The sequence below is a fragment of the Poecile atricapillus genome, chromosome 1, assembly GCF_030490865.1.
Source record: "Poecile atricapillus isolate bPoeAtr1 chromosome 1, bPoeAtr1.hap1, whole genome shotgun sequence".
Lineage (NCBI taxonomy): Eukaryota > Metazoa > Chordata > Aves > Passeriformes > Paridae > Poecile > Poecile atricapillus.
In genome coordinates, this window is record NC_081249.1 from 81,063,896 (window position 1) to 81,081,640 (window position 17,745).

The 17,745-nt window shown below is 37.9% G+C and overlaps 1 protein-coding gene across 3 annotated transcripts in view; it reads left to right on the forward strand.

Moving 5' to 3' along the window:
- Positions 1-17,745, forward strand: part of GRM5 (glutamate metabotropic receptor 5) — a 228,778-nt gene that overhangs the window by 88,727 nt on the left and 122,306 nt on the right. For all 3 annotated transcript variants that reach the window (XM_058849220.1, XM_058849227.1, XM_058849229.1), the window contains exon 2: positions 9,373-9,622. In XM_058849220.1, the coding sequence (XP_058705203.1) occupies positions 9,373-9,622 (250 nt within the window). The remainder of the gene's footprint in view (positions 1-9,372; positions 9,623-17,745) is intronic.

A 17,745-nucleotide genomic window follows, 5' to 3' on the forward strand; every position in this document is an offset into this window, starting at 1 on the left:
ATAGGGTCAAATTCAAAGAGAATATAGGAAAACAGGTTAAGAACCAGGGAAGAAAAACTTATGAAAAAACTGGTTTGGCTTCGGACAGATCGGTCAAGGTAGCCATGAAATCTCCACTGCTACTGAGAGCTTGCAAAACAAATATTATTGTGCAATTCTTAGTAACTAATTACACTTTTGCTATAGGGAAATTTAGTCTGAAATTCAGCAAATCACGGAATCACAGGATGGGTAATGTTGAAAGGGACCACAGTGGGGTCATCTGGTCCAACCTCCCTGCTCAAGCAGGGGCATCCTAGAGCACACTGCACAGGATTGTGTCCAGATGGTTCTTGAATATTTGCAGTGAGGGACATTCTACACCCTCTCTGGGCAATCTGTTCCAGTGCACAGTCACCCACACAGTGAAGATCATATTCTTGCCTTCAACCCTGTTCTGTTCCTATTTTCTTCTTCCGTTTCTGCATCCCAAAGCTGGGGATCATAGTGTCCTAGTGATATCATGCGAAGGTGCATTTCAAAAACCACCTTTACTCCAACAAACTCAATGCATTTTTCAAATATTCTTGTAAGAATTCAATCTTTGTTATCCACCAAGAAGCAACAATTATCCAACATGTTCTTGAAATGAGAACATCTGCAAGAAAGTAGCTGGTCTCACAGTATTGGTCTTCATATCCTACACAGTATACTCTAAGAACTATGAATATACCCCAATAAACTTTACATTACCATCTTCAAACCCGTTTGACAAGCATTCCCAGGAAACAGAGTAAATAGACCTGCCTTCCAGTTACCATGCTAAGTATTCATGGATTCCTTATAGTCCTCTTTGTTCTCCGAGTTCACACTGAGAAAGTCACAAAACTCACTCTTGTCCCATATGAAGATTCTGAATATGAATGTGCATAATCATTTAAAGTGAAAATAAGGTGTGCTCTTTGGAGTAGCCTTGCCATCATCTTCAGCTACTGTTGGGAAATATTAGTTATTGTTTCTTAAATGAATAGACGAACAAACACTGTTTAGACAAACAGTGATTGTTATGACAATAAACATGATGTGATCACTAGTACAACAAAGCAAAAGTGAGTTTTGTGAGGCAAAACTGTCATGTTTCATTCAGTCTGACCAATGTAGATGGTGTTCTTTTACTTCATTTGTCCGAGTATTTCATAATATGTTTATTCTTGCACCATCACTGTCAGGGAAACATTTTTACCTTCATTTCACATATGAGGACAGAGGGCAGAGAGAAAGGCACTTAGCAGAAAACTCATTAATTTCAGGCCTTCAGAATCTAATAATATCTGAATTAGGCTTCCTTTTGCTGGATGAGTTCTGATATTGCTCACCTACTGCATCAGCAAAATAGGACATCATGCATATTTCAGAAAAGACCAGATGCAAACCATAGCAGAGTTAAGAATTAATATTACATGAACTTATGTTCCAGTTTGTGAGTTTACAGAAGAGTAATGTTGCTCATTTGTAGAATGAACCAACTCTTTTGAGAAATAAAATAATTGATAGCCTAAATTAGGACTGGGTCTAGATCTAAATGCCAGTGAATAAACCCCAGGCAGCTGAACTCCTTGGGAATTCACTACACCCACAATGAAGGATACAGAATCATAGACTAAAGAGTTCCCACTGCAAAGCACTCTCCTTCCTGTCTTAGCTTTTGTCTCCTGGAAGAAACAGCCTGCACTCCAATACTGTCAGTCTCAGGTGTTCCCATTTCTATCTGAAAACCAACCAAACAAACAAAAAACGTATAACCCTGAAGGAAAATTAAAAAAAAAGTTGAGCGTTCCTGGAGTCCACTAGGAACTGTTCTTTTATTAATGGAAATGTCTTAGAGTCAGGGAGATAGAAAGAGCTATTTCTCAAAGAAAGTACAGAAAAATCTTAATCTCTCCAGTATGATAACAAGGAGAGCAGTCAGAGATGGTAGCATGTTTCTTCTGGAGCTGTCAGACTTTAAATTCTCTAGCAGACATTAGCATCATGTAGGACTTCAAACACTGCTCAGTGGACAAGAGCCACAAAGCTGCAGACATTCCAGTCAGCAGGAGGGATCAAAGGAAGCATGCAGAAAAGGCTGTTTCCACACTGTTCCCTTTGCTCACATAACAGCCGTGTTTAAATGAGTTTCTCTTTTAAAGTTATGAGGTGATAATTTAAAAATAAATAAAAGTGGGGTGCATTAAACTGTGAAACTAGGTCATCATTATCCTGAGAAATTAATTTATTATTTCAAAATAGCTCAGAGAAGATGAGAGAGAAGAGACTTATCAAACTGATACTTATGAGCTCTCTTAGATGAGAAGATAATCAACAGATTTTTTTTTTTTTTTAGATTAATCAAGTACAGTTATGTTTGGAGTATATTATATGTTACTTTTTTAGAATAATTTAAAAGTTGGTTAGTTAAACAAATACCTTATGAATAGATCTGGTCTAAATGCCTTTGGATGAGAACTTCTAGTAAGAAAATACTTAATAGCTGAAAATTAACCTCACAGAAAAAAAGTTATTTTCCTAATTAAACATGTTAAATTTGTTTTTAAATTTTCAAATATTCTAGCTAGTTACATTAGAAATAAAAATAGTCTACTGACTCAAAATATGTTAGATTTTATTTTACATTGCAGAAATTAATATGAGTCTCATATTAAATGACAAAATGCTCAATATCTAAATTAAATACTATAATTTCTACACATTATTTCAGTGGATTGAATTTTAAGATTAGAAGGTGGGGGTTGGCCTTGGACAGCTAACATTTTTGTGATTATGATAATATTTCACATCCTCAAATGCAGAAAACTAAAAGCCTCAAAACTCTTTACAGAAAAGGAAATTAGGCTAATTGCTAGTATGATATCATGGTAAGAAATTTTTTTTATATTGACATTAATTGTAGTAGGCAACATATAGAGATATAGGCAACCATTTTGGGTCTGAGTTTTATGAGTATTTGGTCATAGATAAATGCTGTTGGAATGGCTTTCAGTTTGAGCAGATAAGGTTAACACCCAAGAAAAGATGTAGATGGTTCTAGACCATCATATGGACAGCTATGGATAAAGATCCAACTGCAGCCATCAGTCCCCTATGATGCCCCAGATGTTAGATTTGGATCTTTGAATCACTTGGAGACTGTCTGTGCTTACAGAAGGCAAGTATAGCAATTTTAAGGATGGAGTAAGTAGCATTTCTAATTTAATCCCTTATGGAATTCTTTCCCTGTGCTGCTACTTTGCTGAGCAGGGCAGGGAGAAGGTTTCTCCAAGCCCAGCCAACATTCCCTGTCTGCTTCACTAGAGAAGTAATTTCTTTGGAGAAACCTTCTGTCCATACAAGAGTGTGTACATATTTATTCTTTTTTTCTCCATGAAATTCAGATTTTCATGTTTAATATTTTATGAGGAAAGAGCCCAAAGGTCTTGAAGTTGCTATCTAGCACTCAAAGTGATTGAGGTGGAACAGCCCAGTGTCCAAATGATTATTAAAGAAAAGTCTAGTTGGAAACATTTAAGTGTAATATATTTGGAGGAACTATTTTCATTTAAGTTGTTTAAATAGGTTGCTTTCAAAATGAACTTTTTATTTTATTTTTTATTGTTTTACACATATATATTTAATATAGAAACTGAAATCTCATTTAAAAATCAATTAAATAAAGTATTTGGATCAGATGAAAAGAAGTTGGGTTTTCTTTTTCTTTTTTTTTAAACACATATAAACAACTCCAGAATTTCAGGCATATGTGTTTTGATTTAATTTGATTTGTACCCTTTAGAATAAAATAGCGCTCTATTGTCATGTTCTATTTGCAGATATAACTACACAGAAGGCTGTGATTTTGATCATTTTATATCAGTGGCATGTGGTTGCTCCAGCAGCTCTAAAGTCTTGGTTTGTGGCCCTATTCTTGGTAGTGAGGTACTTTAAAAGTCACAAGAGTAAAAATGTGGAAAATAGCAGGTAGTAGCAGGTACTATTGGTGTTTTTCTATGAATAATTTGAATTGTAACAGTCAAATACACCTCTAACATTTCCATTTGGGGAACACCCTCATATCCTCAAATTTTGGGAAGATCATCCTGCTCATCAACCAACATGTTGCTTTTCATAAATATATATACTGCATTACTCCCACATGCATTTTCAAAATTATACCAAAGCTATGCCTTCTTTCTTTATATTTCTGGCAAAGTTCATCCTCTTGGTGCAAATGGAAACCAGTAAAAATGAAGCTCTGTATTCCCTTTATTTCTTGCAAAACAAATTCTGCAGATTTTAACCTGACTTGACTTCTTTTCTCTGGCTCAGATATAGCATAGAATACTATTCTGGTTTGCTCTTCCTTGTCTAGAAAAATAATGAGAGCATTTCTGCTTTAATAAATATGCTTTGTGACAGGTAGGATTATTACCAGCCTAATGAATGACATAATGCATTTCTTCTGTTTCACTCAAGGCTCATCTTCTTTAGCTTTGTGAATTTTCATTGTGACCTGCCAGAAACAATCCTACATCTTAAATCTCTCCTAAAGGTTGATGCTCATCTATGGTCACTGAAAATCTCTTAAACAAAAGAACTATCTGATAAAAAATTGCATGTACAGCTACTGATAAAAAAGCTCTTTTATGCAAAAAGGCATACATGACATCTCAAAAATTCCTGGGCAGGAGAAAACATTCTTCCATTTGGCAGTAGAGACTTTTCATCTCCTATTGATACCTTTTAATATGATATGGCAGATGTCAGTACATTTTGCTAATTATTTTAAGAATTAAAACATTGTTTTGTTGGGTAATGCATGTAAGATCTTAAAGGTTTATGGTCAGATTGTTTAATTGGCTCAATTGCTGGGCAGGAGGGGAAGCAAGAGCTGCCTGCAGTTTTCCTGACCCTTTTCTATGAGATTGAGGTATTATTATGTGCTGTACTATATTAAGCTTCATCTGGAAAAAATGCACAATCTGTTCTTTTTAAGCTTCTTAATAGTTTCTAGTACTGATTCATGGGAAGTGGAACCAACAGATTGTTATAGTTAGACTGTAGGTGGGGATACATATGCTGGAGTTTTGAACAAAATTCCAACTCTGCAGCAGGGATAAGTCTTTTACACGATGATGTAATTGGTTTTTTAAAAAAACATGAAGAGCCATATGGGAGTAGCTTTTGACTGGGCTCAGGGCCATGCACTCAGGTAGGCAACATGCAGGGTCCAGGCCAGCATTTTAAAAGAACCCAGCTGCCACTTGTTGCCAAAAGGACACATTTGAAAACGCCATCTACTGCTAATAACTCTGATTAAAGCACCAAAGACAAAGTTTCAACCGGACAGGAACATCAGCTAATAAGCTGTGATACCTCCTCCAGCAGAACTAGTTGCAGTATAAAGGTACCAGTTTCCAAATACTGAATTGGAGTTTGGTGGGGCAAGAGGATTTGAATTTATATTGACCGTACTTGAGCTCCAGCTTGAGTTTGTGGAGTCTTTTATGATCTGGAATTAGACAAACAGGAGTAAATCAATCGCTCCCTTCTGCTCAATTTATTTTAAATTTAGAAGTGGAAACAAAATAGCTACATGGATAAATTCCCAGCATGCAGGCAACTTTCATCACATGAGATACATTGAAGAATATTAGTTTGATTCCTGTTTAGGAGTTCTGAATTAATTTTCACTTGGAAGTGAAACTACAAACTGCATAAGACATCACCATTGTCCATCCATTTGTGCAAATCCTGAAGCCCCTATATCCTCTTTCCTGTGTCATAGACTTGTCTCAGCAGTGGGACCTGCCCTATTGGTGGAAACTTGCTCTTGCTGTGGCAGTTTTGGTAGCACAGCTATAGGTATACCAAAGAATCACGTCCATGAGGAGGCCAGTTTCATACAGAGAGCATGGAGATCCTCTTCCACTGTGAACCTTGGATTTCATCCTCAAGGATATGAAAGAATGTACCTTACCTGCTTTCCCACTCTAATTCCTCCAATGCTACATGTATATGTTTATGCACATATATGTTTTATTCAGAAAGAAAGAGGGCCCACAGGAAATTTTTGCTAATATATGGTGCAAAAAATTTAACAGAAAAGATTTTCTTTTTCCATCAAGAAGTGCTCATTATCCCCACAGTATAGCTCATACAAGATATACATACCTCATCAAACCACTTGCACAACAGGAGAATTCACTATGAATAATTAATTGCATCGAGTTTAATCAGCAAGGCAGGAGCACCACTGGTGTATTCGTATGAGTGTCTTGAAGCAAAGCTGCATTCTGTTTTCATCAAATCTCCCTTGAGCTTATGTCATACAGCTGTAGTTTTCCCAGCTGGAGACCTCAGTGACTCTCAGATTTGGACTGCCAGGATGTATTTTCTTCCAAATGTTAAGAATATAACATTTTCCTAAGTACCCCTTGTAGTTTAACATGCTTCCTATGATTTTGGATGACACATAACTTTTTGTATGGTTTCATAAAATCTCCCTGTCTTGATGCTTAATGAAACCATGGTGTTTGTGCTCAAGCAGACTTTATTTGATTTAAAAAGAGTTAATGCACTTCGTGCTCTCTAAAAGACCTGCTATTTTTCAGTACTGTAATTAAACCTATTCTCAACTTTATACCAAGCCTCAGGATAACAGTTTGAATGCTAATAACACTTTCAAACAAATACTGCAGTATTTGGAACATAGAAGATGTTCTGTAAGTCAACTAGACCTGGCTGGGAATTTTCCACTGAGAGTTTTTTGACAAAGGATGAGATCTTCAGAATTTCAATGTCTTTGGGTGTCATAATTTAACCCCAGCCAGCAATGAAGCACCAGGCAGCCACTCACTCTTCTACTAGCAGGATTGGGGAGAGAATCAGAAAGGTAAAATCTAAAGAGCCCGTGGTTTAAGATAAAGACAATTCAATAGGTAAAGCAAAAACTGCGCACACAAGCAAAGCAAACAAGGAATTAAGTCACTGCTCCCCATGAGGTGTTCAGCTGTTTCCAGGAGATGGGGGACCCATCATGTGTAATGGGGATTTGGGAAGACAAGCACCATCACTCCAAACATCCCTCCCTTTCTCCTTCTTCCCTGAACTTTATGTACTGACCATGCTGTCACATGGTCTGGAACCTCCCTTTGATCAGCTGGGGTCACCTGTCCCAGCTGTGTCTCCTCCCAGCTTCCCATGCTCCCCCAGCTTGCTCGCCAGCATGAGAGCACGAAACGTAGAAAAGGTCTTGTCTCTGCGTAAGCCCTGCTCAGCAACAACAAAAACATTTCTGTATTATCAATCCTGTGTTCAGCACAAATCCAAAACACAGCACTGTACTAACCACTGTGAAGAAGATTAACTCTACCACAGCCAAAACTAGCACATTGAGATATACAGTTTTTCCTCAAACTTTCATCTTCCATGGCAAAGATTGACAATGTTCCCTAGTTCTTTTTATTTTCTTTGGAAAAAGTGAGATAGAACATTTAATGTTGATCCAGAATGACCTAAATGAGAATAATTTCAGACAAAGCAGTTTATTTCCTGTCAGACAACCTAATTTTATTTTTGGAGCCCTCTGGGTCTGCTGGGAGTTAAATATGACTGACCCCCATTTTTCCTTCAGACTGACTTTGGCAGCTATAATACATATTTCATGAGACACCATGGTTTTGACCTCTAGCAGAACTTTTTCATCATCTCAAGGGAATCACTTGATGCTCATGTACCACAGGAAACACAGTTTGCCCTAAGGGCATGACACAGGGACTCCTGATTTACTACTCTCAGGAAGCACTGCAACAACTGAGTTTAAATGACATTTCGTCCAGGCACAATTTGCATATTGTGGTTTCCATTAGGCCTAATCACAGCAAGGAAGAAAATTAAAGCCCCTTTGGGTAGAGGACCTGCATTCAGGTTGCTATTCTGGTTGGGTGCAATTTTGAAATTTAGTGGTCTCGAGGTCTCTGTGATTGATTCCTGATGTGAAAGGAAGATAATGTTACTTCCTGTCTTCTTGCTCTTTGCCTCTTTTGACTTTTTGGGTGGTAAGATCCTAAAACTAAGTGCTGTTTTTGCATTCATATTGTGTGCTGAGTGTAACAAAGCCTCTGAGCTGTAACACCAGAGTGATAGGGTTGGCTCCCCAGGTAAGCAAGATGAATGCTTGATGGCTCCAGTGTCCAAAGGAAAAAAAACAAAAACAGATGACTGTCCAAATCCATGTCTGAGCCTCACTGCTTCACATACATTTTCACTGTCAGCTGTCACTAGGTACTTGTAATTCTGCTGGCAAGAGAAAGAATTTTTCTTGCAGATTCTTCCATTTGCAAGCTAACAAATTCCTGAAGGATCGGCAGTTTATTGCAACATCATCACTTTACACTCACAGTTTTATTAATCAATTAACTGATTGTATTTCTGTGGAATATTACTGAGGGTTTAAGACATCACTCTTGAGAAAGATTTCCTGCCTCAGAGGCCTCCTTATTTATATGAGACATGAAACAGATTTCAACAGCCAGATGGAGGAGCACAGGGAACCAGACACACAGTCCTGGTCAGGATGACTGTCAGTGGTATCAGTACATCCACTGTTTAAGCACTGTGACTTTTACATAAGCCTGCCAGAGAAGAAAGTTTCTGCGGTGAGACAGAAAAAAGGGAAAAGGGCATCTGTCTGTCAATATCTATTACCAGTTTATCTACATAGAGGAAGAAGATATTGAAAGAAAATACGAAGTTTTTTCCCACTGGTAGAAATTTAATTCAGAAAAAACAAACAGGAAAGAAACCAGAAAAAATATTAAAGCACATTGAGTTCACCTGCATTCTAGTTATCCCTGTAATGCTAATCCTCAACTTTATTAATCATTCTCCAGTAAAAGTTTTTACTTCAACAAAATAAATTTTACTTTTCACTGCAAGAAAAAACAATATTGTTTTTCAGATTGCATTATGTATTAGGCAATGTTATGAGTTTTTTTGCTTATATTTGAAATATTGCACCTAAAAATTAATTCTCAATATATATATTTTTAATTAACTGAAGTAAATCACAGAGCACTTGGCCACATTTAGTTGAAGAGAATCAGAAGAAAATGCCATTTGTATATATATGTTGTTGTACACATTGTAGACCAGTTCATCACAGGTAGTGAGGTACAGCCTTTCGTTTAAGCAGAGATGCAGTCTCTTGAAGAGTAGTGAATTTTCTAGGAAAATTTGTTGACCTTGTCTTGAAAAATTGATTAAAAGGTTAAAATTATATCTTTAAGATTGGTACAGTGATCTGCAGATTTAATATATGCATTTAATATATGCATTTGTGTTTCTGTTCATATTTAGGAAACTATGGTGAAAGTGGAATGGAAGCTTTCAAAGATATGGCAGCCAAGGAAGGGATCTGCATTGCACACTCCTACAAGATCTACAGCAATGCTGGCGAACAGAGCTTTGACAAGCTGCTGCGAAAGCTTCGGAGCCACCTGCCCAAGGCAAGAGTGGTTGCCTGCTTCTGTGAAGGCATGACTGTAAGAGGCCTCTTGATGGCTATGAGGCGCCTGGGACTCGCTGGAGAGTTTTTGCTGCTAGGCAGGTGAGTAATACTGTGCAGTTATAGCCAGCCAATTTAGTCAGCAGGGCAAAAAAAAGAAAATGCTCCAGTTTTCTGGACATGAATCACATGAAGCACAGACTCATGGCCTCTCCTATACCTGTGCACATCTCAGAGATAGGAAGTAATGTCAGCTGTGTCTTAGCAGTACAAACTCTACAAAGACATGCATTATACCCGTGACATGCCAGCCAAACACAAGTCTGCTTTGCCACTCTTAGCAGCAATGTGTAGGGGAAAGCTGGCACACAAATCTTTGATCTATATCACCCGTTTTGTTCACAGCAGTTCAAAATGCACTGTGTACACAAACAGCCTGAGGCTGTGTCTCATTCCAGTAACTCTGTATTGAGAATTGCTGATGTGGCCTCTGGGTGTACCCGAAAAAGAACTTCCCAAAGCAAAGTTGGTTAACTATCACTTTTTCTTTCTGAGCCAATGTGCTGATTTGCATACTGTCCTAAGGGTGATATATAGGTAATCCCTTCTCTTAGCTCAATGATATCAGTGTTTCCTTTCCTAGCTACCAAAGGAAGAAAAGAAATGTCAATTAGTGTGCGCTCACCTAGAAGGAAAATATCCTGGGCTCATAAGCAGAGAAGTAAGTCATTGATGTGAACCTAGTGGGATCTTACATTTTCCCCTTATTCAACAAGACAAGATCCCAAACAAGACAGGAAAAATGATGCATTGAAAAAAAAAAGTAATATACTGGGAGTGAAATAGGTAACTCACTGCCTTTTCAGTGAATTATTAGAGGGATGACTTGTTGTTGTCCCAAGCGTGAACCCTACAGCAGCACAAGTAAAACAGTTTCAGTGAAACCAGAAGTCATGGTAAGACCTCCAGTCCTTTCAAGAACTGTCTTGCCAGCTGGGACACTGAGTGTGTCACACTGGTAGGACACCAGTCTCTGTTCCCAACCTGCCCTGTGGCACACAGCTCCCTTCTGCCTTGGCCAAAGGGGAAAGCAAAGAGGCAACAACTGTGGTGCTTGTGTCTGCCCTTACTCTTTGACATCAGCCTACATTTTGGCATTTTCAGATGGGAATTTCTTAATTCTTTCTCTGATAAATGGCAACTGTCTCCACCATTCTTTTCAAATACATTTAATCTGTAGGGACTTCCATGAACCATTGTGGTCCTTTTCTGGACAAACCCTCAAAGGGACCACAATCCTCAAGGTAAGATTCACCTAATATTTTTATATGTCTATAATTTAAACACTTCCGTGTAGTCATCAGTAGTCTCTCTACAGTTAATCAAGTAGAACAGGACCTTCTTTGGTCCCTTATTTGTAATGTGAATATTTCAAATAGCTCAGAGAAATCATGTTTTAGAAAAGGCTTGTACAAAGGCTCTCTTCATCACTACCTTTAGTGGAAAAGCCTACTTGTATACAAATAGACTGGAGAAAATGTCATCTCCACTATCTCTAGCTGAATCTGGTCCCATAGGTTGTTTGTTATCTTCTTCTGTCGTAAATACAAGAAATTTTCAGATATCTTCAGCAGTATCCAAATTTAGAATCACATACGCATTGTTTTCAAAAAATGTGTTGGCCCTTAACTACTCCAGAGTCCAAACCATACATAATTTTGTATGGGATTTATATACAACAGTGCTAAATTTAGCCTTCTGAGATGCTTTTATGAATAAGGACATCAGGAATTGGTGATTGTGAAGAAGAGTAGAGCAATTCAGATTTTCTCTTAAAAAAACTTACAAGGTCTAAATAGAAGATGCTTTGAGGCTTTGATTCAACTTTTTGTTTGTTTTTTTTGCTTTGTTTTGTTTCTTTGTGAAAAATACCTGCTTCTAGCTGCAGTGGGAATTGTCATGAGCAATAATAAGAAAGCTGTTATTTGGTATATGACTTCCATTGAGTAAATTGAAAGTCATAGCTTCTCTTAGAAGCCTAAACTGTAAAGTCTTTCCAATTGAAAAAAAAAAAAAAATCCTAAATTCCACCTGACCATTTAGAGTGTATCCATGCCTGTGGCAGTACTACACAATTTAATTGAGAAAAATGCAGCATGAACGGGAAGTGTTTACAAAGAAACAAAAAAGAAAGTGCAAGGGGGTTTTTTCTATCCTTTTAATTTATTATCAGAGATTCCAAGGTAATGACTAAGAAGTGGCTACTCAGACATAGGGTAATATGTCCCCAGCCAGTGACTGCTGCATCAGACAAAGATAGCTGGAAAGATACAGTCTCTCTACGTTTGGCTCTGCACTTCAGAGATCCCAAGGATCTTGGAGCATCCCATATTTTTCAATAGATTTGTTTCCAATTTGTTATCAAAGCTAAAAAACAGAGAAAAATAAAGCAAAAGAACAAACAAACAAACAAACCAAAACTAACTAGTTTTGCCAACTGAGGACTTTGGTTAGGCTTTGAGTTGCCCTTAATCTGTAGAGCAGTGTTTTGTTTCTGCCATGAAGCAAGAATCATGTAGGATGTGGGAAGTTGTGGGGTGACAGTGTTCCACAAAAATGTTAATTCTTAAAAAAATGGGCTTCCACTATGGGCTAACCTCTAAGCTTTGAGGCAGAGACAAAAGAAAAAAGCAAAAGAAAAACGGGAATTTTCAAGAAGACTTCTTAACACAGATGGGGTGTGAGACAATAACATTGTCCAGTGATAACTTGAGTTCCTGTAGAGATTTAAAGCTCTGTTTTCCAGGACCTTGATGTACTGTGTACTCTCTTGGTTTTGACTGTTTGGCTCTGTTGTCTGTGAATGTTTAACTGTTGGTCAGAAGTCAGTTGGTTGGTTGTTTATGTAGAGAACAATGTAAGGCACTGATCTGGGATGGATATGTACACCACTACAAAGCCAGATCTCATACAAGCAGATTATATTGGGACCTCTTTGTACATCATTTGTAGGGGGAAAAGACAGTAGGCAAGATTTGGAGAAGAACAGATGGTTCAGAGTACTCTAAGGGGAAGGAGCTACATCTGAAATTAAAGAAGGCTTGTGAAATTAATTTTTCTTGCAATGATTTGCAGGAAAATGGGCTAGGATAAGATTTATACTTTCATTCACCATCTGATCCTGGAGTAACTCTGGGATACCCATTCAACTGAGAAGGTTATAAAAGGGCATTCCAAGTGGAGTGAGAGTGCCTTTCACTGGAATGCAATGGGCTTACAAGAAAAACTCCATCTATTAATGAATACTTTTTCATTCCTCTACAAATCATTCCCTCCTGTTTTGTTAAGTGAAGAATTATTTTGTTTCTTTTCCAAATGCACAGAAAGAACTAAAGTCACAAAGCCATAGCTTTATGGGAAACCATAAATACATCAACATTTCCACTTCCTCTTTGATTTCTTTTATGTTTCATTTTTAATTTGGATTCATCCCTAGTATTTTCCATCTAAAGCCTTACAAAAACATTGGGATTTTTTTAAGCAATGGATTTCTTTCAGCATCTGATTTATGGTCAGATAAACATAAAATGGATGGGCCAAGGGGAGTCCATATCACATAAATTACCTTATACAGCCATAAGGGGAGGAAAAATACACCTTTCAATATGGTCTCCACTTTATGTAGTTTCTGAAGTTGCATTGCCTGCCTGTGACAGATATGCAAGGTGGCATGTCATTAGTGATTGTAACATTCCCGAACTTTTTGATTCATGGGAAACATTTCAAATGCTTGGTAGATATTTACCTCATGCATCTTGAAGAACTGGACTTAACCTCAAATATAAAGGTGAGTGTGCTGACTTTCAAGTGTGAAAAAATAGCTATTTTGACTTAACCGTTACTCAAGTTAATTGAGATATAGATACCAGGCTTCCCCTGTTTGTCTTCACTGCTTCTGTCATCCACAGGTCATAGGCCAGGAGATGGCCATACAGATAAATTAATTCTAGAATAAATAATACATTCACATAGTAGAATAACTTTGAAACAGACTTCAGAAGAAGCCATGGAGTATTAACTGTGTAGATAAAAACAGCTTGGCTGTACATGATTTTCAGCTATTCCTTGTTTTATGTAATATTCAGACCCAACAGCTGAAATTTTATTTTGTGTTGTACGCTCACCTTCATCCTGCTTCTCTTGACCCCTAGTTTCTTATCTTTGGACAAATATCTATGATATTTCTCTACATTGATAATTTTGTTTGATGGCTTTCATCTGCATGGATTCCAAAACATGCCTTAGGATGACAAAGTATCTTAGTGCTAGGTCGCATGATTTTTCATAATAAAACAGAAACTATTAGTTGTAACAAAAATTATGAGTATTGACTATTATTGTCCTAAATGAATATAGGTTCAGAAAACACTACCACAGCACTAAATAATTATATTCTTTTTTTGCTTGCTGGACTTATTTTATCTTATATCAATTAACGCTTTTGGGATGGGACTCAGCATGGTGTTGGTGGCAGCTGTTACCAGGAGATTATTACCAAGAAGCAGCTGGGACATAGATACTCTGTTTTGGGGTAGAAGGACTTGAAGATTCATGGATGCAGTCACTATGTATCTTTTACCTCTAGACAAGAGAACTTCCCTGGCTGTTTTATTTATTATTACAAAATAGTTATTGTACAAACCCAAAAAGCAAAAGACAGAAATTTTGCAAAGAATTTGTGATTCCAAGTGCAAGACAGTCGGACTTTTTCTACCTAAAGAAGAAGAAAAGGAAAAGAATAAGGGCATTGGAATGGGCAGGTACTGGAACAATTCCCTGCCCAGGAAATTACCATCCCTGGAAGTGTCCGAAATATGTGTTCATGTGGCACTTGGGGATATACTTTAGTGGTGAACAGTGGACAAGTAGGCTTGATAATCCTTAAGCTCTTTTTCAACCTTCATCATTCTGTGATTCTAAAGGGAAAGTAGAGGTATATAAAAATGGCTTGTTCAATGTCTCCAGCTTCCAAATGACATTCCACAAGCAGTACTAATCTTAAAAAAATTACTGGGCCTTCCATTTGCTTCATCTATGCATATGGTGTATCAGATTTACTGTTGTATTCACTATCATATCTGATTAAAAAAAAAGAGTTAATTAAGATTATCCAGACATTCTGTTGTTTTAAATGACAAAATTATAGAAAATGAATATAAAAAGTTTATCGGGGATTGAAATATGTCCTTAGGCTCTAGGACCAATTCTGATTTTCAGCTGTCCAGCTCAAGAAACATAGCCAAATTTATCAGTCTGATTTAATCTCTACATGACTCTTAGATACTTAACTTAGCCAGGATTTACAGCAATAATAAAAACCTGTGACTTGGCTGCAATATCTGCAGCAAATGAATGGGAAATCTAGAGCTGCAGGGCATCCTTCAGAGTTTCCATCTTGTTTGAAGCAGTCAGGACTTGATGACTACATGCTGTAATGTCCTTGCAGAGACGAGGAACCACATCCTGCATTTTCAGGATTCACTCTGTTCTGTGATCTGTGAAGTCTGTGCCTCAGGATGCCTCGGGCTGTGCCTCTGAAGTATGCCATGGCTGCAGAGCATGTCTAGATGAAGATGGGTAAGGGCAGGACACCACTTCTAGCAGTGTGATGATCACAAGCAATTCAAGTGAGGCTCTGCAAGAGGGCAGAAGGACCACTGAAGCAGTGCCCATTCTTTTCAGAAAAACACAGATATTCTCCATCACAAATCACCTCTCCTAATAATATATCTGCTTATCTCCTGAGGAGATGGACTTGAGGAAATTGTTATTGATTCTAGGAGATGTTGCAGCAAATGAGCTAAGTAGAAGGTAAGTAGCAGAGATGAGGATAAGGAGGGAGAATAAAATGTGGAGAAGCATTAGTTCCAGGAAGTCCCCAGAGTAATTCAGCTGATAGGGAACTCAGCAATATATATAAAAAAAGCTGATTAGCAACTAAGAAGGGCAACTGTAGCTGAAGGAAAATTAAAACAAGATAGAGGATCTGAGGGAAATGAGATTTTTTTTTAACAGTTTAAAAAGAAATCTTTTGTGAGATTTTAAGAGTTGTCTGTTGGACGAAGAGAGATCTCACTGCAAAGGATGTAGTGATTTCCTCCCAGAATGTACTCAGTGTGGTGTGGGTTAACATGCCTTTTTCTATCTTTGTACAAGTCCAACTGGTGAAGAAGTTCTTGTAAAATACATTAGAATATGAAATTTTGTAAACTTGATATGTGCTCTAGATTAATTTTTAGTTATTTCTGCTGCTTCTGGGAAGTATTAATCAGACAAAATTTTTCTATCTAGAACAGTTCTTACTGCCCAACCTGTGACAAAACTGTGGAAGATAAATGCCATATAAATGTGCAGATCTCTCCTCCAGGGACAAAATAAGCAGGTGAAAAGGTGCTTTTAGAGCACAGTTGTGCAACCCCAGCCTTTATGAGTGGTCTGATCCTTTTTTCTTCAATCCACAGTAGGCAGGAGTCTGGTGCAGCCTCACCTGAAGGCTGTTTCCTCTAAGACAACTTTCTGCTGCCCACTAATTATTTATCTCTGTCCTCTTGTTCAGGCATCAATGTGTAGCCCAAGGAAGCAGGTATCATCATATATGCAGTAATTAAATGCACTGTAAATAGCAGCATTAATTCAGAGTCTTCATTGTTACCCAAAAAAACCAGGAACTTAACAGCTAAACAAAAGTTTGCTTTTAAAATCTGTAAAAGAGATTAGGGAAGTGAAAAGCTGTGTTCCCTCCTATATACAGAGTCTTTTGAAATAAAACAGTTTAGAGTGTAAAGAATAACTTGGTTTTGAACAGGAGTTTTGTGGTCACCACTTGAGGTAGCCTCATGGCTCAGAGACCCTCAGGGCCAGCAATAGCAGCAGTGTCTTGCTGTAGATGGAAGAAGTGAAGTGGTTGGTCAAGGCTGTGCAATGATTGAAAAAAGCATATTTTCCTTTCTGTGGTTCAGACTCCCCAAGCTATGCTTGAGGATTTTAGGGAGACAAGTGAGGCAAACATATCAAACATATACACTGAAACCAATCAATCTGCCTGACTTTTTAAACTTTCTTGTATGCCTTTAAAATCCCCTTTTTTTTTTTCTTTCTTGGCATCTATCTGACCTGATTCTAATAAATATTGCATCTTGTCATCCAATTTTACAGTCACCAATGTAGATCAGGTAGTGAGGAATGAGAGTAAGCTCTACAACTATTTGGAAGAATGTCTTCATTTTTCTGTTTCAGGAATGATATGTGTTTCTTGGAGTGGGTGGTGGTGATGGTGTGTGGGTGGATGTCTACCATGGCATCAAGAAAACAAAGAATTGCCAAGTGTGCATACTGGCAAGTAAGCACACCTTCTACACATCTGAGAATGTAGCATTAGAAAATACTCTGTCAGGTCAGATCAAAGGGCCATCACACCAATGTGTTGTTTCTGGGAATGGTCAGCAGCAAATGAATGGCAGAAAGTGACACCAGGCCAGGCAAGTTCTCATGGAGAATTCTTTATGCCTTTGTAAAGAAAGCCCTTGTGGTCATCTTAGTGACCCTCCTCAGCCACAGCCTTCTATGTTGGGACCCCAAAGCTGGAAGCAGCAGTCCAGGGTCTCACAAGAGAAGAGCAGAGAGGGAGAATCTCTTTCTTCAATATGTTTTTTCATGCATACCTCTTTTGATGCAACCCGTAATGACTTTGACTCTCTAGGCTGGCAGTTGACATTTATGGATCATGTTGAACTTCTCATCCACCAACAACCTTAAGTCCTTCTCCTCAGGGCTGTTCTCAATCCATTCTTTGCCTGTACTTGTGTTTGGGATTGCCCCTTGAACTTGGCCTTGTTTATCTTCATGAGGCTCACAAGGATCCACCTCTCAAATCCGTTAAATTCCATCTGGATGGTATCCATACCCTCTATCCTTGTTCTGACATGACAAATCATGTGTGTCCAATTGAATTATTTACTTCCTGTAAGTAAAAGTCTGCTCTTTCTCACCTAGAACTAGCACTAACAGCCAAAGGCAGGTACCTTTGTTAGTCAATATGTTTGAACAGAATTGTGCCTCATCACTGTGGAAAAAGACAGTGGCTCAGGATGCTTCAGAAGGCTTCAAGCCTTCTATTTCTGCATTGGTTCACCGCAATCAATTCATGCTTGATCCATCTTTGGATA